Source organism: Apteryx rowi, unplaced genomic scaffold, assembly GCF_003343035.1.
Source record: "Apteryx rowi isolate R43461 unplaced genomic scaffold, aptRow1 scaffold_821, whole genome shotgun sequence".
Lineage (NCBI taxonomy): Eukaryota > Metazoa > Chordata > Aves > Apterygiformes > Apterygidae > Apteryx > Apteryx rowi.
The window spans coordinates 189231-214594 of NW_020451118.1; the positions used below are offsets into that span (position 1 = coordinate 189231).

General features: G+C 53.2%; 2 protein-coding genes across 3 annotated transcripts in view; both read right to left on the reverse strand.

Moving 5' to 3' along the window:
* The window catches only part of LOC112977336 (deleted in malignant brain tumors 1 protein-like), a 199336-nt gene that overhangs the window by 111903 nt on the left and 62069 nt on the right, over positions 1-25364 (reverse strand). The gene's annotated exons all lie outside the window — the stretch shown is intronic.
* On the reverse strand, positions 6167-20205 carry LOC112977339 (zinc finger protein 70-like). Of its 2 annotated transcripts, XM_026089585.1 has the most exons (4): positions 20117-20205; positions 17091-17191; positions 14075-14341; positions 6167-13751 (listed from the first exon to the last, which is right to left on the reverse strand). In XM_026089585.1, the coding sequence occupies exons 3-4, from the start codon at positions 14113-14115 to the stop codon at positions 11996-11998; spliced, it is 1797 nt and encodes a 598-aa protein (XP_025945370.1). In that variant the 5' UTR covers positions 14116-14341; positions 17091-17191; positions 20117-20205; the 3' UTR covers positions 6167-11995. The 2 variants fall into 2 exon arrangements, with proteins under 2 accessions (XP_025945370.1, XP_025945371.1); XM_026089586.1 differs by lacking the exon at positions 14075-14341.

Consider the following 25364-nt stretch of genomic DNA (forward strand, 5'->3'; position numbering starts at 1 on the left):
GGATCCATCTGGCTGGATGACGTGAACTGTGTTGGGACTGAAGATGCCCTCTCCCAGTGCAGGGCCCGCCCGTGGGGACAAAATAACTGCAACCACAGAGAAGATGCTGGTGTGGTGTGCTCAGGTAACTCAGAGTCCTGTAACATGGGATGTCCCAGGGGCCAGGCTGCGGGCCTGTGCCACATCTGATTGTCTTGGAGGAAATGCTAATATGGGATGGCCCTGGGAATGTTTGTTTTGGGGGGCTGAGAGAGGAGTGCAGGGTCCTTTTGTTTAGACTGATCCCAGTCCCAGTCCAGGCCAAGAGACAACTCACCCTGCCTTGCGGGAGCAGGATGCAAGACACGAACTGAACTCATTGCCAAGCTGAGGAAACCAAGAATGTAGGGGGCATCAAGAGATATTCTGTTCATAACCAGTGCCAACTGCAACATGCCCCAGAAATCTCGCATGGCACTAAATGAATCAAACTCAGGGTCTGGCTGTCCCTCTGGCCATGGCTGGGTTGCTACCTGGAGCAGACTCATTCACTTTCCTGACCCCATGCTACCAAACAGATCTTCATTGACAGTGTTGGGACTTTTGCTCAGCTCACATATTTGCATGGAAGACACACCAACATTTGCGGGGTACGAATCTGGAACTGAAGCCCATCTCTATAGCTAAGCAAGATGAATTCCTTCGTTAGGGTCACATGGTTGTATCCCATGCCAGGGGAACTTTAGGGAACCTACATTTGCACTCTGGTTTCTGTTCTTTCACTGTTGCCAGATAGCTCCACTGGATGCTCTCTTCTCTTCTCCTGTCCTAAACAAAGGATCACATATTTCTCTTTGCAGACTCAGATGTCATGGTGGAAGCACAGGTCCGCCTGGTGAAAGGCCCGAATCGCTGTGCTGGGAGAGTGGAGGTGCTTCACAACCAGCAGTGGGGGACTGTGTGTGATGACAACTGGAATTTAAAGAATGCCAAGGTGGTGTGTCGGCAGCTGGGCTGTGGGACAGCTATATCAGCCCCCATTGAGGCTTACTTTGGACAAGGGTCTGACCCCATCTGGCTAGATAATGTAGACTGCAAAGGTACTGAAGCTACTCTCTCCCAGTGCCACCTGAAAGGCTGGGGACTACACAACTGCAACCATGAGGAAGATGCTGGAGTTGTGTGCTCAGGTAATGCTAGAAATGCTGCTGGAAGCATGCTACAAAACTTGAGAGAGGGTCTTTTTCCTCTGCTGAGAATAGATCAACACTGCCTAAGTGCCACAGCATGGTGCCGGGTACCTGCACAAGTGTCTTGATGGGAGCACACATGAAGTGCAGATTTGTGCTAAATATCTGTGAGATGAGGAGAATTTTCTTGGAAGGGGGCATTCATGTGGGGAGAGGTGCAGCAGGAATAGGTAGCATTTTGCATAGATGTCCTGGTGGAGTGTGTGTGCATGCATGGTATGTGTGTGTGTCTTGTAAACCTTAGGCTCGGAGAGGCCAAGGAAGCCATCTCACACCCTGGTTTTTCTGTTGCAGGCACCTACCCCTTGCAGCTGAGGGTAAAGGATGGCCCAGGCCCCTGCGCGGGGCGTGTGGAGGTGCTATACAATGCTACGTGGTATGGTGTGTGTGATACCAGTTGGAGCTTGCTGGAAGCAGAGGTGGTCTGCAGGCAGCTGGGCTGTGGGCCAGCGCAGTCTGCACCTACTGGAGCTCAGTTTGGCCAGGAGAACAGCCATCACTTGTTGGAAGGGCTGAGCTGCAGAGGCACAGAGTCACTCCTCCTGGAGTGCCAGCAGAGCAAGATGGGTCCGGGACTGTGCAGACATGGCTCTGCAGCTGGCGTGGTGTGTACTGAGCCAAAAGGTGAGTGCTGGGAACCTCCATTATGTTTCTACACACTTTGGGGAGCATCAGCACCACTCTGTAGCAGGGGTGGGAGAGGCAGGGAAAAGGGCCCTAAGATGAGAATGCAATGGAAAGGCAGAGCCCTATCATGGCCCACTTCTTGCCCAGCATGGATATTTTGCTGAAAAAGTAGAGATAATGGAGGATGTGCTCCCTTGGGGAATGAAAGGAGGAGAAGGAGTCCTGGGGCAAAGGGAGTGTTATCAGGTCACGGTTGCATTGTGGTGCTGCAGTCACCCCCAGGATGCAGCAGACACATGGGGTCAGAGAATTTGGTCTTGAGCAGCCATAGGATCCGGTTCAAGATGTAACTAGTGAGAGCTGTTATGCAATGTGATGACAACATGCTTAGATTTAACATTCTTGAGGGAACAAAAAAATCAGAAGAATCTTTGTAACATTTAATTAAAAAAAAAAAAAAAGAGAGAGAATTGCCTAAAAATTAGGGAACTATTTCCAATGATAAAATGCTGACATAAAGCATAAAGACTCTTCAAAGACACTTCTGGAGGTTGTAGAATCTTACCAGTGACAGAGGTTCCACAAAAGGAAAAGTTAGTCTTCAAAGAGGATAACAACCCCCAAATACCCCTCTACTGAGTTAAATTCAAGGAATAACAGACCAATAGGCTGATTTAAAGGATGACACTGAAGTCACACTGACAGGAGGGAAGGAGCAGCAAACTGCAGTCATGGAAAACTGYAGTGAAAATGTGTAAAGCTGCCTTTGGCATTAAACGTGCCATAAAGCATAACTGCCCAAAGATTCATGCACATCATGACCTGTCCCAGGGCAGGGTCACCTCTACTGACGTTGCTGTGACATATGTTTGTCTGGGCAGCACTTAAAGACCTTCCCTTGGGGATACGACTTGTTTTCTCCAGACATTGAGTCCATATATCACTGTTCAGAACATGAGAAAAGCTTTCCTGATCTCAAAGCCAGTCCCTCCCATTTTGCCTTGTGGCTCAGATTTCCTTATCACTACAGGACTCTTGTGCTCTTCTTCAGACTAGTCACTCTGTCAGAAATAGGTTATAGCAGTTAGAAAAGCTTTGAGGAATGGACATGGGTCAGAAGTATGCCTGTTTCTTCTATGCCTAGTAGTCTTGAACCCCAAACGCTAAGAGAGACCACACATTGGACAGCTGACAGAGGTCCATAAGAGCAGGAGTGTCACTGGCATGAGGAATGTGAAGGGCTTCTCAAAACCCATGACCTCACAGACACCCAAGGAAACAATCAGGGATGAAGCAAAAAACAAACGTAATGGCTGTGATGTTTCACAGTGCTTGTGGTCAGTTGTAGAAATTGCTGCCATGCAGTGCTGCGGAGACCACAGCACTGCAGGGCAGTGCAAACAGGTTCAGAAAGGGATTTCTCAGATTCATGGTGGGGGGAGATCAGTTGGCTCTGGCTATTAAATATAGAGGTCTTATTGCAAAGCCTAATTAAGGAAATCCCTTCTGAGCCACTGATGTGGAGGGACCAAGCCCTGTTTGGTGTTAGATTTTCTTACATGCCTGCTACTGGCGTTGGCTGGAAAGGTGATCCTGATCTCTGGGGAGAGCTTTGCCCTGACACCGTAAGGTGCTCTCTCGACAGACTCTTCAAAGTCCTGCTCCGTGCTGATAGCGCTGCTTGTCCTCACAATGATGCTGAGTGGGGTCCTTCTGTGGCTGTACCTGAGGAGAAGGTGTATTGGAACAGCAGCCCAAGCCTCAGGTGAGAGACTCCTGATCTCTGAGCCCCGTGTAGCAATTGGTGGTCCCCATACCCTTAAAGCAATGCACTCCAGGCACCCTTGGACCCAGTGTGGTCCAAGAGGATGCATCAGAGAGAAATGAGGTTGACTCATCCAAGCTCAAGGGGCTTGGTGGCCCCCAGTCCAATAACACCAGCTGTGTGTCCATGTCCCCTGTGCTTTGCAGATCACGGGCACATGAGGGACCCGGGTACTTCAGTGATGCCCTTCCATTCTATGGGAGCCATCTACCTTCCTACAAAGGCTGAGTCCCCTGAGGACCCCAACAACGAGATGGCTCAACTCATGAAGGAAGATGCTGCCCTGTGATACCAGCATGATTCCTGTGAAGAGTGCTCCCTGTGGTACTGTCACCTCACGTTGTCAGGGTCACCAGCAAGGCTCATTCCTCAGAGATTGCAGGGGCCTCTCACTCCTCCCTTTTCCCATGCACCTCTGCATTCAGTGCAAGTCTTGGCTCCCTTAGGGAGCCCCCTCTTCCCCCCAAGCACCTGTAGACCTGCAACATGGTAGGAACTAAGCTTTATGCAGCAGGGAGCCCTAATGCAGAAAGATGCTGACGTGCTCTCCAGGAGACTGCAAAACAGCAACTGTGAGGGCTGGTCATTTATAAACCAGCCATTACAAATGATTTACACTCAAAAGCCCTGAAATAGCTGGCTAAGGTGATCCCAGTCTTCTGATGTTTACTTAATCCACTCTGGAACCCTCTGTGCAGCTCCAGGAGTTCAAAAGAAGCCTGAGGGTGTGCTGGCATGTGCAAGACTGAGCAGGACAGCCTGAACAATGTAGCAGAAAAGTTAACAAAAACTGCTAACAAATTAAAGGAGGAGAGTGTCCCCAAACTTCCAAGTGTGATGAACGTAAATGCTGTGGGGGAGATGAGCTGCCTTTGTGTGCCTCTGCCATAGAGTCAGCAAGGGCTGCCTGGCCTCTCCTGTCCTGGGCGCTGGCACGTGGCTTCCTTGGCTTCTGCAGATACAGACAAGCTCCCCACCTCATGAGCCTCAGGCACCAGTGTTGCAAAGCAATTACTGTGCCACCCTGAATGCTCAGCTGTTGTTCCTGCAGTATCAGGCACCACACTTGAGGGTGGCTACAGGCCACATGTGCCTGTTTTTGCCTGTGTCCCACCCCACGACCCTCCCTTGTGAACACAACCTTGTGAACCTCCCACGATGGTGTGGTGCCAGTGCATTTACACACAAATGGTAGCTCGTGGTTCTCTGGTGGTATCCCATGCCCAAAACTGTCCCAGGGCAGACACGTCCTGCTTTCAGTTTCATAGCACAGACTGTGGGGTCTGATGGGCTCACAAACACCCTCCTCAGGTTGGTGCTGATGGCTGTGACCCGAAGGCACAGGTGATCAGAGGGAAGTATGAGGATTGCTGGCATATAGGGAGAACAGCCAGGACTTGCAGGTGCTGGCACTCCAAATCCACCCACCAGTGCCCTGAACTCAGCTGCAGTGGAGCTTGGTGAGCCAAGCTGCACCCACAGCCCTGGCACAGACTCATCCTGCGGTGCATCACAATCACAGGAAATAGAGTTGTGAGATGGTGCCACACTACTCAGAAGTCTGATGGCAGACACCCTGCAGCACCAGTGTGGATAACTGAGGCTGATGCAAACTGCACAACACATCTTTCTGGCTAAGAGAAAAACAGGCTCTCCTGGACCACAGCTCATCTCACCTTAGAGCAGAGGAATGAACATTCAGATGACTAAAGTTCTATTTTTCTCTGCAAGTGCTTCCACAGACAAGAGTATCAAGTATGGCAAAATTCACTTTCAGAAACCATGTGCGGAAACAAGCACTTCTGAGAAATGAATTACCTCGACTTATGGCCAATGCCCCAAATACACCAGATAGATCACCCCTTGGAAGTGTTTCTATCAGCTGTGAGGTGTCTAGAGACTTGTCTCAGGTGCAGATACTTCTATACAAATGTTTTGAACTAAGGGAGAGAGTGCAGACCTTAGCAACAGGTTTGCTTTGTGGGATGTTCTATGGGGTGGGGTCATCCAGGGTGACAGTGTGTACAAAGATAGAAAGCACTGCTAGGACACCTTGCCTTTCTCAGTCTTGCCAAAAGTTCAGGGAAATATTGGTACATTGGTATGTTATGTCAGAACACGCACAGTCTTCTCTCCAGCTTCCCCTGCGATGAATGACACCCCCAAACCAGGAAAAGCACAGAACTGAGTTCACAGAAGTTAAAATTGTTTTGCTTATTTCCTCATGTTTCACTTTTTTTTTTTTTTTTTGGTGCCACTTCAGAGGGGCTGGCTTCTCTCATTTCTAATGCTCATCCATGCTAGTCCACCTAGCAGTTTATTTACAACAGGTTATAAATCATGTGTAGCAAAATAAATACCCATTGCCTTTCCACATGATGAAAAACAGTGAACAGTGTGCAGAGACCAACCAGCTATACAGACACTGTAAGTGCTGGATGTCCAAACATGCCAGTTATTTTATAGGGCCTGTCAAGGAACTGAGTCACATCAATCAACAGTGTTTAATGCAAGATAGTTCATAAAATAAACCAAATGTCCCTTTTAAGAGTGCAAAGTCCTGAAATTAGGGGCAAAAATGTAGTCCAGACTGTGCCTGTTCTGCTACACTCAGAAATAAACTTTGCAATATGCCTGGCATCTGGACAAGTGTCCTAACCTTTTCTCTTAGCTTGCCTGTGTGTCTGTATGGTTGCAGAGGTTTTGAAGGCCAGGATCCTCACATACTGCCCAGGCCTGTCTCAAGATGACAGTTCCAATGTCCACAAGGAAATACCAGGAGCTCATCAGGCTCTAGAAGAAACATCTTGAAATGGATCAGCAAAGCTGAGCAGCATCAGTACAAGACTGTGCCCTGGACCATGGCCTGAGTGGTCTGTGGTCTGCAGGACCCTGAGCAGCACAAAAGCTGAAGGGAGTTCCTAGGGCAGTGAGGCACACCTCCATTTCCCTGCCAACTGTTGAGCAGTTTTTGGCCATAAGGTCATCAGCTGGTAATACACAGCCCCAGCACATAAGAATAGCTTTAACTGAGAGTCACGCATCTCTGGTAACAGCCATCCTGGAGCCTGAACCACCAGAAAAGGTCCTCTTCCCAATCTGAAATACAGCAGATATACAAACATAAATCTGCTCTTGGCCTCCAAGATGCCAAACCTTCACAGCTCCCTCCAGATCCCACAGGGTAGGATGCCTACATGTCAACTTAGCCATCAAAGGCTGGGACTTACCTAACCATGAGAGCTCAGTTCAGCTACCCCATGCAGGTGCCTAGTGCCATTTGAGATGCCCTAGATCACTGCAGATGCTCACAGGGGGCTTGCATCTAGGATACAAGGTCTATAAGAGATGTGTGCTCTTCTGAAAGAGCAGTTAAAGGTCAACTGAGTACCCCATGACATCTCTAAGGGCCTTAAGCAGCTGAATTCAACTCCAAATCTCCACTGACTGACTGTAGGGCTTGGATGTGGTGTGCTTGAAGCAGCTGCCCACACACAGGCAACAGGTGCCATTGGAGGTGCCTTGGGTGTCTGAGACATCTGTAGAGGTGATATGTGACCTACAAGAGACTTGCGCCTTCTGGAGTGACAAGTGACACCATAACCTCTATTTAAGCAACTAGCTTCTGCCCTCAGTGTCATCATCTGTCCTCCAAATCCCACCCCCAAGATTTTCTCCTTAAGAGAAACCCCCCTGTTCGGGACTGTGATATGGCTTAAGGTGCCACAACTTTGAGGCTAGGGGGCAAGGGCTCATGTTGCTAAAATCTGCAGGCATCATGCAGGTGCATTGTGGCTAATGCTGGCATTGAAGCACCAGCTTCAGTGTCTCACCAAGCCTTAAATGGTGAAGAACAGTTTCTCTTCCTGCTGTCAAAGTCAAGGAGTACACAAGTGCCATCTCTACGACTGGGATGGGAGGGACAGTGTGTTGATGCCAGCTCCTGCCCAGAGCTATGACCATTTGACAACCATTACATTCAGTCTGCTCCCATGGCTGCAGGCACACAACTCATCCACACACAACCTCCTGAGGGCTGTTTTGTGCCCTGTCTTCTCCAGGAGTGATGCTTCACAGAAGGTGAAAAAGACTCACATCCACAACCTCAATGTCAATCACTTAGAAAAATGATGACTGAGAAGACTGCAGTCAACTACAGGATTAGGGAAAAGGCAGAACCTGGAATGCCGCTGGCACCTTCGGTGTCAGCACAGGGGTTACAGACRCCCTGCACATACAGGCTACAGTTCAACAGACATTACAGGCAGGCCCACAGTACATAGCATTCTGAAGCGTGGCACAAATGACCAGGTGATGAACCTGTGCCAGAAGGCACTGCAATGGGACACCCTGATGTCTAAGTTTGATCCTGGGACAGAGAAATGYGGATACAGTAAGCAAACCAGAGTCTGCACTGGTACAGCACCGACACCGTTGCAGTGAGCCACTTGTTGGCGTCTCTGAAAGAACATGCATCCCTGCTCTAAAGCAATGCCTGGGTGCACGCAGCTGGAACAAAGCCCACCTCTCCATCCTATAGCAGTCTCAGATTTCCTTTTATCCTCTGTGAAAATGCACACGTACTCTAGGATGTAAACAAGACAAATAAGCCATGTTCTTAGATGGCTACATAGAGGTCTGATTGTTTAACCCCAGGCTTCGCATTCTGAGAAGGCTGACATAATTGCAGCACTTCTTTTACCAGCCATAGGCTCAGAAGGTCCAGACACAGCAAAGGGAAAGCTAGCCTGACAGCACCAAGCATGTCTCATTAGCCATCAGAGAAGCATGTACCACAGAGAGCAGAGAACTGAGAGTGGTCAGTGATCCCACAGCTCATGGGTTTGCCCTGGGGCAGGTAAGATGAAGATGTAGTCCTGACCCCACTGGTGACACCCACARAGGACAGTCCTTCACATTCCTCCTGGCAAAGTTGGTCTTTCCTTTCCCTGGAGGCCCTCAGGCTTCAGCTCCTAAGATAGAAAACAAAGATGTGTATATGCCCAGCAGTAGCTGGGCAACAAAGCACATTCCAGGGTCAGGCTCCCACCACACAAATGTATCAGACACAACCCTGAAGTCAAATCACATGGACAAACTCATGACCTGGCTGGGAAGCCTGCAGCTGCTAGCAACACTAGGAAGAAGCCAGAGTTGCCCCACTGCTGTCTTAAGAGCTGAAATGCAGGAAACATGGGAGTCTCTGGGGCAAGAGAGAGGCCAGCTTTACAACAAACCCTCCTCCCAAGGGATCTGCAAGGGCAAATCCAAAACAGAGCTTGCTGGCAAGTCTTGCACCAAGGAAGAAGAGTCACTCCATCACTGCACTGAATGTGTATGAGATGCCAGCTTGGCGGTGACTAGTGAAATCTGTTGCACACCTAAGATTTGGTAGGTCTCTCCTTGCCATATTTGCTGGGGCAGCACGAGTTCAACATGCATCAAACACTAGTTGCACGCTGGTAGTAAGGACTGTGAATTGACGTATGCCAGGCTGCGGTGCAAACAGCCTCACCTGCTCCTGGGCCAGACAAAAACCTGGAAAATGAGACAGGCCCACTGTGTTTACAGCCTCTGTGCCCATGGCTGTTGCACATCATGGTCTGGTCACTGGGCTACTTCATGCCAGTGCCTCCTGTGCATATCAGAAACACACTATGTGTGTGAGAAGTGGGCATGGGGGACTGTAGCAGGGACTGCAGAGCAAGATGAACAGCCCATGGCAGCAAGCCAATGAGACTGAAGGCTGACAAGATAATAGTCTGGCCTGCCCAGCCCACTCCCAGCCATCCAGCACATTCCTGGTTGCCTGCTGAGGTTCCAACCAGCTCCTGGCTGGCAAGATTACACTGAAGAAGAACCTGGCTTTACCATGCTAAGGAAAACTGCCCCCAAGTAGACACCAAGGAGGAGCTGCTCCAACCTCCCACACAAGCATGATGCACCTTCCAGCTGATKGAGCAAACAGGCCAGGGCTGGACTTCCCCATCCACATGGCACCTCAGCAATCACCAGCATCCCTTCATGCTGACAGCTCAGGAGAAAGCAGGGATTCAGCCAGACACAGCACTGGGCTCAAAGTAGTGACAAGGCAAAGACATCATTAAATAACTGTCCTGTAATTAGTGTGCAGAGCACTGAAGAGCACAACCTTGCATCCCCTTCCACCCCCAGTGCTATCGGAACCGTAAAAGAGGGGGAGGAGTAGGACCAGGGTCATCAAGAGTCCAGGGGTAGGCACCTCCAGTCCCACAGCTCTGGTGTGCAGGAAGGTTAGTGTGACACCAGGCCCCTCCAGGGTGGCTCAGGCACAGGGCACTCGTGTGCATGAGGATGGGGTTCTGCCGGTGCCCAGCAGGGCCCCAGAGTAGGCCCAGGTCTTGCCTTCGCTGGGAAAGGTCCACATGTCATCCTCCACCCAACAGCAGCAGGTRGAGGCAGCAGGAGCAGCTAGCAGTCAAGGAGAACAAATCCAGAGTTCAGCAGCAGCAGTGTGGGTGGCTAGGCCTGGTGCTGCCACTGGATACTCCAGCCCTCTGGGAAGCGAGAGCTGGACACACACYGCACAGAAAGGAGAAAGATTCAGAGTTGATTGTGTCTGCTCACTCATACCTTGGCCAGGTTCCTGCCCGGGTCTAGGCAGGAAAGTCCCATGAGCWGTTATGGACTTATACTGGGCTTCTTTTGCTGAGGCTGCCAAAGCAGACCACAGCAGTGCATCCCCCCTCTTCTGCTCCCTACCAGCCTGAGCAGCACCCTGGGGCAGAAAAGAGGGTTAGTGTTTCAAACCAACACAGTACATGGGACTTGCAGCCTGCTGACACATTGCAGGCCTGGGTCCACACAGAAGGAGCCACAGCTTCCATCTGGGCTGTGCCAGGGCCTGCACACAGCATGGTATGGCACAGCACAGCAGCCAGGATGGGCAGTGACTGTCAAGATGACAGGCCCTTTCCTCCAGGCAGGGGCTGGCAGAGCTGAGCTGGCAGCGAGCTGCACTGGAGCCAAGGAYACCACGAGATCAGCTGCATGGATCCTGTTCAGGCCTTGCGCCGCTCTAGTAAGACTCAGCACCTCTCCCAAGGCTACACTTCCACACCCAACCCTTCCCTCATGCCTCTAGGCCAAGTTGTAATCGGAACATACAACCTGCAGCCAACATAACCATGCCTTTGCTCTCTGTCCTGGGGGACCAAGCTGCCTAATGGGCAAAAAGCCCTCATGGTCCCTGCACAGCAGGGTCCAGGACATTGCTGTAATTAACTTGATCAGAAGTAGCAGCGTGAGATATGGACGGGATGCTTAACCCTCAGCCCWAACRCTCTAGAGGAAAATGGAGGYGCTGCTCCCTGCCATCTTATTCTCTGCCCACGATACATGCACTTCACTCCCAAAACATGGACAGGTTTATTCCCCCCTGATGCCAGGGCTCAGCCACAGCTGACAGCATGCCCCCCACTCTGAGAGGCAGGCTGCTCCCCAGGAGCTCCCAGCCTGTACCCTGCGCTCAAGGAGGCAGCAGTGCTGCCCCAGAGCACAAGACAGAGATGCTGACAGAGTCCATTTGGGGTCCAGGCAGACCAACACTCACTGGGAGGACTGGGGTCTTTGACCTCCTGCAACACCCACATGCTGGGGCAAAGAAGAGAGTGTGGGATTGAACAGCACTCCCTTGGCATCAGAGGGAAAGACACATGGCTTGCCATGGTCCAACTAATGCCGCTCTGCCCTTCAGAGCTTTTGACCCTACCTCCCAACCACACCAGGGTCTCAGCCAGCTCAGCTTGCCTCTGCAGGCTGCTCTGGCCTCGCAGCTAGACCCTTGCCTGCCCCTCACATCAGCTGTGTGCCAGGAGGGCAAGGAGCTACAGCTTGCTCTCACCGACTGGCCTGCAGCCAGCAACACCCTTCAAAGCTTACTGCCTCCCTGCAGCTAGCCCAGGCTGGGAGAAGGAGTTTGCACCAACCCCAACCAAAAGACTCAATTAAGAACCTTGTGGGATCACCCCTCTGTGAGGGAGGAGAAAGCGGCACAGGTCAAGGTTTGGCAGAGAGAAGCCATGCAGCAGAGGCCCTGCCAGGCTGTGGCTCAAGAGAAGAGCTGCAGCAACACATGCTTTTTGGGCTCTGGACAAGCCTTCTCTAGGGAAGCTGTGCTGGTCCCTCCACATGGCTTGCACACGTATGGGAACACGTGCTGCAGCGTGCATGCCTGGGGCTTATCTGTTGCAGCGCACATGCTTGTGGCACGATCGCTTATGGCTGTGGGCTCCTTTGCCTTGAAACACCTGAGTTGCACACACAGCTCCAGGGTTCAGCCGTCACGGTGCACACGCTGGTGCTGCAGCAGGTTGGAAGGATGTGCAAAGCCTTTGTCGCACACACTGCACTTGTAGGGGGTCTCACCCGTGTGCACCTTCTCGTGCACAGCCAGATAGGCCAGGTCCTTGAAGAACTTGTGACAGAAGCTGCATTTGTAGGGCCGCTCCTGGCTGTGCACCCGGTGGTGCTGCAGCAGCAACGAGGGACGGGCAAAGGCCTTACCACACGCCTCGCACTTGTAGGGGCGCTCCCCAGTGTGCGCCCGCTCGTGGATCACCAGGTAGGATGACTGCTTGAAGGCCTTCCCACAGGTTTTGCAGACAAAGGGGCGCTCACCTGTGTGCACGCGTTCGTGTGAGGAGAGGGCGTTGGACTGCTTGAAACCTTTGCCGCAGAGCGGACAGACAAAGGGGCGGTCACCTGTGTGCACACGCTCATGCACCTTGAGGCTGTGCCCATAGGTGAACTTCTTGCCGCAGACGCCACAGACATGGGGTTTGTCATCGCAGTGCTGCCGCTGGTGCAGGAGCAGCGCGTTGGACGTAGGGAAGTCCTTCCCGCAGTCCGCGCACTTGAAGGGCTTCTCGGTGCAGTGTGTGAGTGTGTGGCGCTGCAGCTCGTAGGGTGTTTTGAAGCTCTTGTCACAGCAGGCACAGTGGAAGGGGCGTTCGCCGGTGTGGATGCGGCGGTGCTCCTGGAGGTTGGACGAGCGCTTGAAGCGCTTGCCACATAGCTCGCAGCGGAAGGGCCGTTCCTCCGTGTGTACCAGGCGGTGGCTCTTGAAATCCGAGTGGCGCTTGAAGGAGGCCTCGCAGAGGTCGCAGCGGAAAGGGCGCTCCTCATTGTGCACCACCTCGTGGCTGAAGAGCTCCCACGCCCGCTTGAAGGCCTTTTCGCACACGCCACACTGGAATGGCTTCTCGTCCACGATCACCTCGCGGATCTCAAACTCTGCCCCACTCCCAGCCATGCTTGCTCCCCGCTTCAGATGCGAGGGCAGCACCACTGCCTCCTCCAGCTCGCCTGCCGTGCCACCCAGCACCAGCTTGGCTGTGGAGTAGATGCCATGTTCATCAATCAGCTGCACAAAGTCTGGCTTGGGACGGGCATCCCCGGGAACAGGCGGCTCAGGGGAGCAGGACCGAGAGCCTTTTTCTTCCTCCTCTTCCTCGCTGCTCTGGGGCATGAGGGGCACCTTCTCCAGCCCATTCTCCAAAAGGCTTTTCTTCCGGCGGAAGTCAGTGGCTTGGCCCCAGATGAACCGTAGCCTCTTCCCCCGAGAGGGACCTGGCTCTTCGGCTCTCTCCCCCTGTCCCTGGCCTGGGGACGTAGCAGCCTGACTTGTCTTGGGCTTCAAGTACAGTCGGTGCTTCCGCCGGAATGGCCTGCGTGGCTGCAGCTCCCCAGGTGCCTCGGGCTCTTGGAATGGGGCAGCCTCCTTGTCCTCTCCCATCTTTTGGTCAGGCCTGTCTGTGTCCTGAGGGGCAAGAGAACTGTTCCCTTGCCAACACCGTCCCAAACGGTGGCGGGGAGATTGCCTCAGCCGCTCTGGGGAGCTTCCTTCCATCTTTTCTCTATGCTGCACCTGGGCTGCATCCTTCTCCGAAGCCTCCTCCTGCTCTTCATCTTCAGGTCCATCTGCTTCTGAAATGCAGATGCGCCTCAGGGGAAAGGTGAATTCACAGGCTGGAGGACCCGGGTGCTCTTCCATGACTCCCGGCAGTGACTGCCAAACCGGACAGGACCCTCTGCAAAAATCGGAAAGAAGGGAGAGCATGAGAGTGCTGGCCCATCTGGGGGACAGGACGGTAGAACATGGGGCATGAAGACAAACACATGGGCTACAACAGTGCACAGGGAGGCAGTTCAGAGACAAGCACGCACACATCCCCCTAACAAGGGATCAACTTGGCAGGGTGGTGCTGGTGGTGTGGAAATGACACAGATCACAACCAGAATTTCTTAGAAAACCTTTTACTCATTAACCTAGTAACATAATCAAACTGATATTAATAGCAAGAAGTTATTAATTTATTCACTCACACAATTCACTTGCATTTCAATCAGTTACCTGGTTAGAGCAATAGCTGAGGGGCCAGAAATCTCAACCATATAACCAGAAGTTAAGGGTCATACTGGCTTGCCAGCAGCTTCCAGACAGGGATTTGGGAAGTTCTTCAGAGGGTCCTTTGTCTCATTAGGTGTAGGTATAATCCTGTAGTCTCTGCCTACATATAGCAATTGCTCTCCCGGAGGCAGTCTGGTCCAAGTCAATTGTTGATGCCAGCGTGTGCTTGGGCAGATTCAGCTGACTCCTGGTGTCCCCAGTTATCAGTTCCTGTGGATTCAACAGCATGACTTATCTCCAGAGCTTATCGGGAAATTTTCAGACTGCCTTCTCAGCACGTACTGTTCCTCTCTTTGACCACTGTTTTTTTGGGCTCCATCCAAACCCACAGGTACCTCCAGAGCCCATTCATAGGAACTCGCACATAAGGGACCTTTTGACACTGGTACGTGGCCTGTACAGACAGAGCTGGTGCCCCTGCGTGGGGGCAAAGTGACCTTCAGCCTCTGAAACGGCTGATGAGCCATTTGGTCTTTGGCCTCAGAGTCATTGGCCCACAGGCTCTGTGGGGAGGCAGGCCAGCCCAGGGACAGCAGTCACAGACACGCAAGCTAGCTCTTGCCCTGCTTGGTAGAGACACCAAACTCAAATATCTGCCTCACAGATCTCCTGATGTGGGTTTGTTGTCCAAATTCAGATGCCATATGTAAATTAGTTTAATTTGACTGRTAATCAATGGAGGAAAACAATGCTGAAGTGTGATTCATCTCCTCGTAGAATACACTCCTGAAAAATCACAAGAAATCATATCCTACTGGTGCCTGATAGGCAGCAAGAGCAGCTAGCTCAGATGAGGATGGCTCCCTTGTGAAGAGCTGAATTCAGACAACATGGTCTCACCTTTGATGTCTCGAGACGTCATGGAAGGAGGCAGCTGGAGGAGGACTTCAGGAGCAACAGTAGAGACTGACTTCATGGATGCTTTAAGAGCATCTGAACTCCAGACTCACCATATCACAAAGGAGAGAGCACCCACCCCCCACAAACCTGACAGCAGCCTGCAGATGAAGCTGCCGCAAACCTGAACATAAAACTGTCATAAAGGCCACTTCTGTTTGAGTGCATGGGCTTGACATGTACCTGCAGTTGTGAGTGGAGAAATAGTTGCCAATGAACAACAGGCCAAAAGAGTATGTGCTCAGAAGGCAGTGTTTCAAAGCTTCCTAAGGACTGATAAGCTCTGGAGACTACTGGTGCGGTTGAATCTACAAGAATTGATAAACTCAGGACATGAAGTGTCTGCTGAATCTCTGCAAGGCCACCAGCACACACTGATATCCACAACGAGTTGTATAACTCGGACCACATCCAAGAGGGCAATGGCTGCTATATGCAGACAGGGATTGTGGGATTGTAGACACCTGATGAAACGGAGGATTCCCTGAGGAATTTTCCCCCTACCTAGAAGGGATTCAGTACATCAGTACGACCCTCCACTTCTGAGTATAGTTGGGGTTAGAGTTCCAACTAGGTAACTGTAAGTAAACGCATGGGGTGAACTGTGTGAGTTCATAAGTGAATACATTGTGTGAAGTTACATGCTGTTAATAAACAATTTGATCCCATTAATAGCAAGAGCTAAATGAATAAAAGCTGTTCCAAGAAATATTGYGAATTGTCTGTGTTTCCCACCCCCACTTGGCCACCAGTTACAGAAAAGGGAATTCACARCAAAACTAAGCGTTTCAATGCAAGTATTTTGTTTCATTCCCATGTAGCCAGCATGAGCAATCCAAAGCTTTGCTAGTCTCTCACACAAAGCTATGAACAATTATGGCCCATATGTGCTGAGAAAAAGGGCTGTTCAGGAAAACGTGAGCAATAAAGAGGATTGGATGCCCCAAAAGGCAAAACCAAGAAGCCCATGTTAGTTTAAGAAGCTGGCAAAAAGAGGGAAGAAGAAAATAACTGTTAAATACATTATAAACATAAAAAGAGAAAGTGGACAGCAATTCAGATAAACCAGAAGGCCAGAACTGAAGAAAGACAATGAAGGAAAAAACCCTAGGAGAAATTTCTTAGCTAGCCAAACTGAGATGACCAGCCCTTGTCTGCCTGTCACCTGCTGAGATGGGCACTTGCTAGATGCATCCACCACCACTTACAGAGTCCATCCCTCACTCTATAATGCCTAAATAACACTGGAAGCAGAGACCAGGGCTCAGGATTACACCGTTCCAGGACACGCTCACCTTCTGAGATGGATCTGAATCTCCCTTTCAAGCCCACGACTCTTGCTCTTTTCTGTGTGCAGAGGACTCAGCTTCCATAGTGCAACAGAGACTGCAGAGCCAGGCTTCCTTTAGGACTGAGTTGTCAGGGTGATACTGGGGTGGGAGGATCAGAAATCCCCCAAGCAGAGGAGAGAACTGAACCATGGTCTCTCAGATTCTGGGCTCCAGAACCAAACGGTGCTCTAACTTCCAGGTTTTAAAAAGAAAATAGGGAATGGCTTCCTTGTGCATGATGAGATGATGCACAGCAGGCTCGTGCAAGCTCAGCAGCTGTTAAGAGCCAGTCCCCTGGGGTATATGGGGCAGGAGAACCATGCAAAATGGTGGCAAAGAGAGCCTATACCCAGCCTTTTTTTTTTTTTTTTGGAAACATGCTCCAGGGCTCCTGAAATGTCCAAATGTTATGGTTGCCTTTTCTGTCATTCAGGGAAAAGGCAGCAGGCTGGATAGAAACATCCAGATGCCAGCTGGCCCAGGCTGACTCAACACCCTAAATTCAGGAAAGACTACGAACTTTGGTGTTTTCTATCAGCTGGCGCAAGCATCTTCCCATGTGATGGCTACTGTGAATCATAACTGACGTGTCTGAGTTTTCCCTACTTGCTGCAGTGCTCAGCATGACTACATGGAAGCCCCTCTAGGCCCAGCACCTGAAAGCCAGCACAGACAGGACATGAAGTGCAGAGCATTAACTGTGACAGGAGTTAAGCAATACACTGACTTACCAAGGGCTGTGAGGGATTCTTCACCACAGGTCGGGCTTAAACCAAGAGGTTTTGGAGAGGTCTGTTCTTGGTCACACACACACATGTTCGCTGCAGGAAACCTATGGATCCACATTACGCAAGTGGTCACACTCCAGCGTTTTTTGCACAGAGACAACTGAAGCTGCTGCAGTTTCATGGCCTCCAGCCTGTCCCAAGCCCTGCCCCAGAGGGCCTGATATCCTGGAGTCACTACTGTCTTCAGAAATGCAAGGAAAGGATCAAGCAGCAGCAAGAGGGCTCAGCCTGACAGTGCCATTAAAAAGAGGGCTTTTCAAAGGGGTAGCCTTATGATGGATGCTGTCTTTCGTGACCTTGGCACAGAACTGGGAGCAAGCTGAGGAAATCATTCATAATGCGGGAAGAGATCAAAATGTATAGCCAGTGCCAGGTGACCTTGAGAGCTGGAGGAACAGAAAGGGGACGAAACAAAAAGCACAAAGTGCAAGGCGATGCATGTCAGGGAAAACTAATGAGWCTGCTGAAGCAAGCTTCCAAATGGCAAGGGAGAGAAGTTCTGAGTGGATCAGTTGAATACAGGTGACTGTAAGTGTTGGTACTAATGGGATGAACCCCTGCAGAAATTTTATGTGCTCCTAAGATGAAGTGGGAGAGATATTTCCAGTGCAGGCAGTGAGGACACTGAGCAAAGCCCTAGTGAGAACCACTTGGGAGATGACAGCAGAAAGCTCATTTTCTCTGTTTAAGAACAAAAGCTGGTGAAATACTGGAAAGAGTCTTGATCCAGATCATGGTAACCTGTCTTACCCATGGAGAAAGAACTCAGTCTGTCTAGTGTAACCAAGCAGAAGCCGAGGAGGAAGAGCTTACTGCAACCTATAAATATAATTGAGACTAAATATCAGAGAGGAAAAAAGAATAACTGAAGTTAAAGGATGGTGCTGGCATAAGAGCAAATGGGCACAAAACAGTCATGGATAATTAGTTACTGTCACAGCAAAAAAGGCTCTACCTACAGTCTCCCAGGAGCCACGGAGAAAAAATACTTTTTTTTTTTCCCCTCAAGACAGTTAGATCATTTCATGGCAACAACTATACAGTGTGATGGCTGCCATGTTAAAGACTGCCTTGGATAATACAGGAGGCCTCCGTCCCCAGAGCACCATTACATTTCAGAATCATGGGAGGCAATGACATAGCACCAGGCCACATCTGGAAGGCTTTGCTCCTTGTCACAAGTGCTGTGAACATTTTCTAGTTGATGCTTGGAGATCAGGTCCTGGGCTCATGAACAGCTCAACCATCCTGGGTTAAGGGATGCAGAGGGCTGGAGCACAGATATACTGTCAGGCACACAGCACATTGGACCCTTACCCTTGGGGAAGGGGCAAGGTCAATCAAGGCAGAGACACTCTCAGGAATGAGGGGGATGGCGTGCTCTGCAATGCAGCTGGCTGCAATAATTTCACAGAGAGCCAAGTGAAGCCAAAGACAATGACGGACACAACAGTGTCTTGGGCTCTGCACATGCCGGAGAGCGCTTTGGCTTGCCTTGGGCAAGTTCAGCAACCCGGCTCCTGCCTTCTACAGAAAGAGCCTCTGAGCTGCCAACAGTCACGCGTGCCCAAGAGGAAAGGCTGCTCTCAGTAGCCAGCACTCGCAACTTTTAGAGCTCCTCTGCACCAGCAGTGGTGGAAGGATACAGCACAGCTCTAAATGCCGGTCCTGCCAGCCACCTGCAGACAACAGTAGCTGTTGCATGGACAGGCCCAAGTGCCTGCCCTGACCCTTAGCGTCTGGCACTTGATTGCAACCAGTGACAGAAGGTGTTCCAGTCACCCCTCAACCCAACCGGCACATGTAGCAGTCRTCCCTCAGGCACATTTCCCAGGTGAGCCCTAGACCAGTCCTCACTCCTTCCCCTCCCTGCAAGCAGGAGCTGCCCTGGGCCCCAGCCCAGCACACAACAACAAGGCAGGTACCTGGCGGAGCCTTGCAAAGAAGAGGTCTACCTTGATATACAGGAACACCAGATACCATCATATCCCAGACTAGCACCCTCCCCGCTCAAGAAACCACCACAGACCCTCACAGGCATGCCCCCAGGACCACAACAAGCCCGGCTAGTGTGCCCAAATCTGCCCCTGGACTACCAGGAACCTTCCCAGCCCAGCCTTTCCCCCCTTTTCCCACCCCCACAACACCACAGACTCTCCCAGCATGCCCCAAGCCCCCCTCCCTAAGACCAGCAAGGACCCTGCCATCTCTATTCCTGTGGACTCTCCAGGCATGCCCCAATCCTTTCCCAGTATCAATATGGACTCTCCCATCCCACACTCCCCTTCCCCCCCAGTACCACTTGACATTCCCAGCATGCCCCAATCCCCCCTTTCCCTACCAACATGGGCTCTCCCCTCCCTTCCCCCTCACCGCTGTCACCACAGACCCTCCCAGGTCAGCCCATTCYCCTCCCCCAGCACTGCCACTGAGCCCCCGCCCACAAAATAACACCATGGACTCTCCCGGTTCAGCCTGGCCCATTCCCCTCCCCAACACCACCCCCTCTAACACTTCTCTCCACCTCCCTAACTGCAACGGATGCTCCGCCTGCCCCATCCCCCTCAAAACACCACGATGGACCCTTTCTCCCCTCCTCAATGGAATGGACTCTCCCACCTCTCTCACCCCCCTCCCCGATACACCACCATGGGCCCTTTCTCACCCCCCGACCAGGGAATGGACACGCCCGCCTGTCCCATTCCCCCGCCTCCCGGACAGCACCATGGACCCTCGCGGGTGGGCCTGAGCCATTCCCCGCTCCCCAGGACAGCCCTGCGGACCACGCCGCCCCTTCCCCCCCCAGCCAAACCGGGCCGTGGATTCTCCCGGCTCGGCCTGTCCCATCCCCCTCCCTCCCCCGTACCACCACGGGCCCTCCCGGTCTCTCCCCGCCCGGAGCCGCTCCGCCCCCGCCCCCCCCGACACACACTGCGCCGCGCGGGCTCCGCGGCCCCCCCGGCGCTCACCAGGCCGCAGCCGCCTCTCGCCGCCCTTCACATCCGGCCGGTGCCGCAGCCCAACGCCTCCCCCGGAACCGCTTCCGGCCGCGCGCCGCGCTCGCGTGCCCCGTGCGAACGCCACTTCCGGCGGAGGGGGGGGGCAGGAGACCGCGGTCCCGTGCGGCCGCGTACGCATGCGCAAAGCGTTCTCCCGGGAGGGGGGGCGGAGCATGCGCGGAGACCAATAGGCGCAGGGGAGCAGTGCGCATGCGTGAGGAAGCCTACCCCCTCCCCCCGCCCGAATATGTGCGTTGGCTCGTGCAGGGCGCGTGCCTGCATGCCACGCACATGCCTAGAGCGTGCATGTCCCCACGTGCAGGGCGCGTGCCTGCATGCCATGCACATGCCTAGAGCATGCATGTCCCCACGTGCAGGGCGCGTGCCTGCATGCCATGCACATGCCTAGAGCGTGCATGTCCCCACGTGCAGGGCGCGTGCCTGCATGCCAAGCACATGCCTAGAGCATGCATGTCCGCACATGCAGGGTGCGTGCCTGCATGCCATGCACATGCCTAGAGCATGCATGTCCCCATGTGCAGGGTGCGTGCCTGCATGCCATGCACATGCCTAGAGCATGCATGTCTGCACGTGCAGGGTGCGTGCCTGCACGCCAAGGACATGCCTAAAGTATGTGTGTCCACATGTATAGGGCGTGTGCCTGCATGCCAAGCACATGCCTAGAGGATGCGTGTCCACACGTGCAGGGTGCGTGTCTGCATGCAAAGCCCAGCTCAGGAAAAAAAGCCTAGATTTGCTCCAGACAGTTTTATTGATGCATGAACTCATTGCAGGTGATGCTCTTCTGTTTAACCCAAACCTGCCTTACTATAATTAAGGCCAATTAATAATTTCCCCTTATGTCTAGCAAAGGCATCTTCYCCTTTGCAGATAACTTTCACATCCTAGCAAATGATTTGGATGCCTTCCTCTGGATTAAGCAAGTCCACTTCTTTCCCTATTCCTTGTCCTTTGCTCCGGATTCTTTGCAAGCAAAATATTTAATGCATCACGCGGGCTGAAAAACTCCTTCCATATCCCAGCAGYGGGTTCGGTTTGCCTGTTTCAGAGCAATGTGGCATTGCTGACCTTTGCAAACCTTTGCAGGATGTGCCCTCGATCTTCTCTGATCCTCAGATGCTTCCCTGTTGGAAATGACAGCTTATTTGTTGAGCTGGGCTTTGCTCCTGAGCTGGCCTCTTGTTCTTGTGTTGCAGTGCTAGTCTGGCCACGTTTGCAGTTAGCATCTCCRCACTGGTGTCACCTCTAAAACACACCCTCAGCATTGCTTTCCGGCAGCCACTTTTTTCCTCTAAACTTGTTTCGTGGGGAATTTTAACGACTGGTTTATTGCTAGCTGCTTTCACAAGTCCACTKCCTGTATCGGGTTGCTCACCTGGCTTTCTCCGCCAAGCACGCAACCCTGCCACGTCACGGTGGCATGTGCCCAAGTGGCTTTCCCCTCTATTTTTCCCCATCTGTTCCTTTTCTTTTCATCTCTAGCTTTTTTTTTTTTTAACAGTGGGAGGGTCCAAATCTCTCATCAAAGCAGGTCCCCTTGGCACAGGTCGCTCATGGTGTCCATCTTTCAGGATGCCTCCAAGCATGGAGCTCCCACATCCTGTCTGGTCCCTGTTGCAGTGGTTGACCCAGTGCAAAACATTTCGTAGCTAATAGGAATTTCCCTTTGTTGCATGATGTGYCTGTTGCCACTTGTCCTATGGTTATGCTTCTCCAGGCTGAACAAGACTAGCTCCCTCAGCTTCTTGCCGGACCGCGTATGCTCTAGACCCCTAGGACCATCCTGATGGTCTCCACCAGACTCGYTCCRCTATGCCTGKGTCCTTCTTGTACTGGGGAGSCCCAAATTGGATGCARTGTCCRGATGTGCTCTCACAACCCYGCAGAAAGGGCCCTCAGCTGTCTTGGTTAATTTGTTCTCCGCCAGGACTCCTAACTCCTTTTCTGCAGAGCTGCARGGCATTGTCCTCAGGGACCCAAGGGTGTGTTTTGTGTATTTGGTGATTATCTCTGCCCTCTGCATGCAAGTTAATCGTCCAGGTCATAACCAGGAAGCCTTATGTTCCCTTTCCCCTTCTCTTCTGGCTAAGGGCAGTAKTGGTTCCTCCTTTCGTTGAGATGGATGCGCACACGCAGCATAGGTCTGGCAGTGGCAGTGATCTCAAGCTTTTGGATGTGGTGGCTTGTCATCGCAGCTGGAGTTTCCTAGGGCTGTGATTTGCCAGCATGTGCCCATGTCAAGCTGTGCTGCTCACACTCTCTTCCTCTGGTTTCACAAGCCTTTCCTTWTATAGCTGGGACACACTGTCCTGTTTTTAGCCTGTTTTGTCCTTTTTTCCTAGCCGCAGCCCTTAGCCTACCTGYGGCCACCTCCCTGCAACCCCCCTGGTGCTTCTGGGACCATCTGCCCATGGGTGATTCTGATGTCATTGGTGGGCAGAGCTGCTCCAGGGATGGGATGGTACAGCTTGGACAGAGCTGGGCTCTGGGTAAGAGAGAACTGGCACAGGTTGCCCAGAGAGGCTGTGGAGTCTCCATCCTTGGAGATACTCAAAAGCCATCTGGACAGGTCCTGGGTAATGTGCTCTAGGTGACTCTGCTTGAGCAGGGGGGGTTGGACTAGATGATCTCCAGAGGTGCCTTCCAGCCTCAACCATTCTGTGATACTGTGGTTGAGCTGGGCTAAACTGGGCTGTGCTGAGAGCCCTGACCTCCCCGAGCTGGGATCAATTCCCATTTTGGGGGGCTGACGTGGCATCAAATGCGGTACATGGATACCCAGCACCGTGTCACCCGCGGGGCATAGGCACACAGTTCTTAAGGTGCTGTCACCTGTTGGGCATGAGCACGTGGTCCTCAGCGCAGTATCAGGACATGTTCCTGACCTGCATGAAATGCAGCCCAGGGGCCTCCAGGAAGGGGTGTCAGAGCCCCGATGCCTGAATCAGCCTGCAAATCCAGTGCCTGGGTTGCTCTGTGGGGTCTGGGATGTGTCCCCCCAGCTCTTCTCCCCCAGCTGGGGGTGCTGGGCTCAGCGGTGCTCTGGGGAATATGTGTTCCAGAGATCACAGTTTCTCCATCCAGCCCCCCTGGCTCTCCATCCCTTGCCCCATAGCCCCCTGGTCTGCCTTTGTGCCCCCATCCCCAGCTGTGGGAGCCCCAACCCCTCCTTGGTCCCCAGGGTGCAAGAGCCAGGGACAACCACAGGGAGCAGCAGAAGATTTAATGGGGATGCAAAGGGGAGTGAGGCTGGGTCCAGGCAGAGGGGAGCAGGACAGGTACATCCGCCCAGTCCCATGGGGCTGGAAGGGGTGGCCATGGGGGTGCTTGGCTAGAGCCCCTGCCCCTTCCGCCTCCGGCTATGCAGGGCCTCGGCCACGAGGAGCATCAGCAGGATCAGGAGCCCTGCGCCTAGCCCCAGGCGCACGGTGTTGCCCAGGGTGAAATCTGAAGGGACAGAGAAGCGGGGGGTGTCACTGCGGGATAGGGGWCTTGGTGGTTTAGCCCCATGGAGGTCCCTCAGGATCCAATTGCCCTTTCTGGCCCTCCAGGTCCCCTCCCCGCTTTGCCCCCTGCATGCCTGGTGCCCCCCCTCTGTACTCCAGCGCTCTCCCCACCCTTTGCATGCCCCCACTCCTTTCTGCCACCCCATTGCACTCCCCCGTTTGCCCCACTCTTCCCCTGCATCCTAAGATCCCCCAGGCCACCCTGCACCCCCCAGTACCACCAGCCTCCCTATACTACCCAGTGGTCCCCACCCATCCCTGCACCACCTACACCCCCTCACCCCTCACGACCCCCTCTGTTTCCTGCACTGCCCCCCACCCTCTTGTTCCTTACTGCACCTATCTATCCAGTGCACCCCTCCACTGCCACCCTCCATYCCCCCATCACCATTGCCCCCAACCCACCTGTGAGCCCCCCACTACCCCCAGGGTCCTCCACAGGGGTCTGGGACCCCATGCAAAGGGGGTTGGTGGCCCCCCTACCCAGATCTTCACCCCTGGAAGTGCTGGGGCAGGAGGACCCCGTGGCTGGTGGGTGGGGGCCTGTGGTGTTTGGCTTTGGTGATCCCTGGGCTGGCACTGACCGTGCTTGCATGGCATCAGGGGATGCTGCAGGAGAAGAAGGTGCATGTTGGGGAGCAGAGCAGGGATGAGATGGGGCAAGGCCCCCTCCACCATCTCTGTCTGCCCCCTCTTCAGGGCTCCTGGAGGGGGCTGTGGGGTCAGATCCCCTGGGGAAGGGGATGCCTGGTCCAGCCCTGCCATGGTGGGGTGGTCCCTTGGGGGCCCTGAATCCACAGCCCCCGGGGCATCACAGGGCTAGGACCCTCCTACCCATCTCCCCCTCTGGACACCCCTTGCCCATCCTGGAGGACTATCCTCCCATGGTTCCTGGGCAGCCCAGGGTGCACAGCCCTACCTGGGAGGAAAGCTGAACCGGACTCCTCCTCCTCCTCCTCCTTCTCCTCCTCCTCCTCCTCCTCCTCGTCCTTCACCTCCAGCTCCAGGAAGATACTGGGATATGATGACACAAACATCTCGCCTTGGGGGCGGTAGGAGCAACTGTAGGTCCCACTGTCCGCCCAGCTCACATGGGGGATGGAGAACAAGGCCATGTGCCCCCCGGGSGCCTGGCGCTGGATGGGGGCTGAACTGCCCTCTCTGTGCAGGAGAAAGGTGGCTCCATGCCCACCCTGGCACAGGATGGTGAAGTGGGTCCCCAGTACCACGACTGCCCCAGGGCTCRGGAAGATGTGAGGTCGGGGATACTTGGGATCTATTTGGGGAAGAGGTAGGCAGTGAGACATGGGAACCCCACAGCCACCCAGGCATTGCCCCGCCCTGTGCTGGTACCCCCCCAGCACTGCCCCSCTGCATGGGGATCTCAAGGCACTACCTGCCCCATGGGGATGCTCAGTCACAGTCTGCCTCATGGRGACCCTTGAACACTGCCCACCCATATGTGGACCTACCCCAGCACCCTCTTGCTTTCATGGGAGCCAGCCCAGAGCCCACCTCAGGACCCTGGACCCTCCCCTGTGTAGTGCTGAGCTTCACCCCTCACCTCTGAGTACCAGCTCCACATGTTCACTCTTCTCTGGTGGTTCACCCTCCATCTCATATTGGCACCAGTATCTCCCGGCATCTTCCCGTCTGACTGCTGTGATGGGGAACTCCGCTGCACCCTGCAC

Coding starts and splice junctions, on each gene's coding strand:
- LOC112977339 (XM_026089585.1), bottom strand. CDS start 14,115: ATGGTTGAGATTTCTGGCCCCTCAGCTATTGCTCTAACCAG. Junction 13,752..14,074: donor TCAGCTATTGCTCTAACCAG/GTAACTGATTGA, acceptor CGATTTTTGCAG/AGGGTCCTGTCCGGTTTGGC.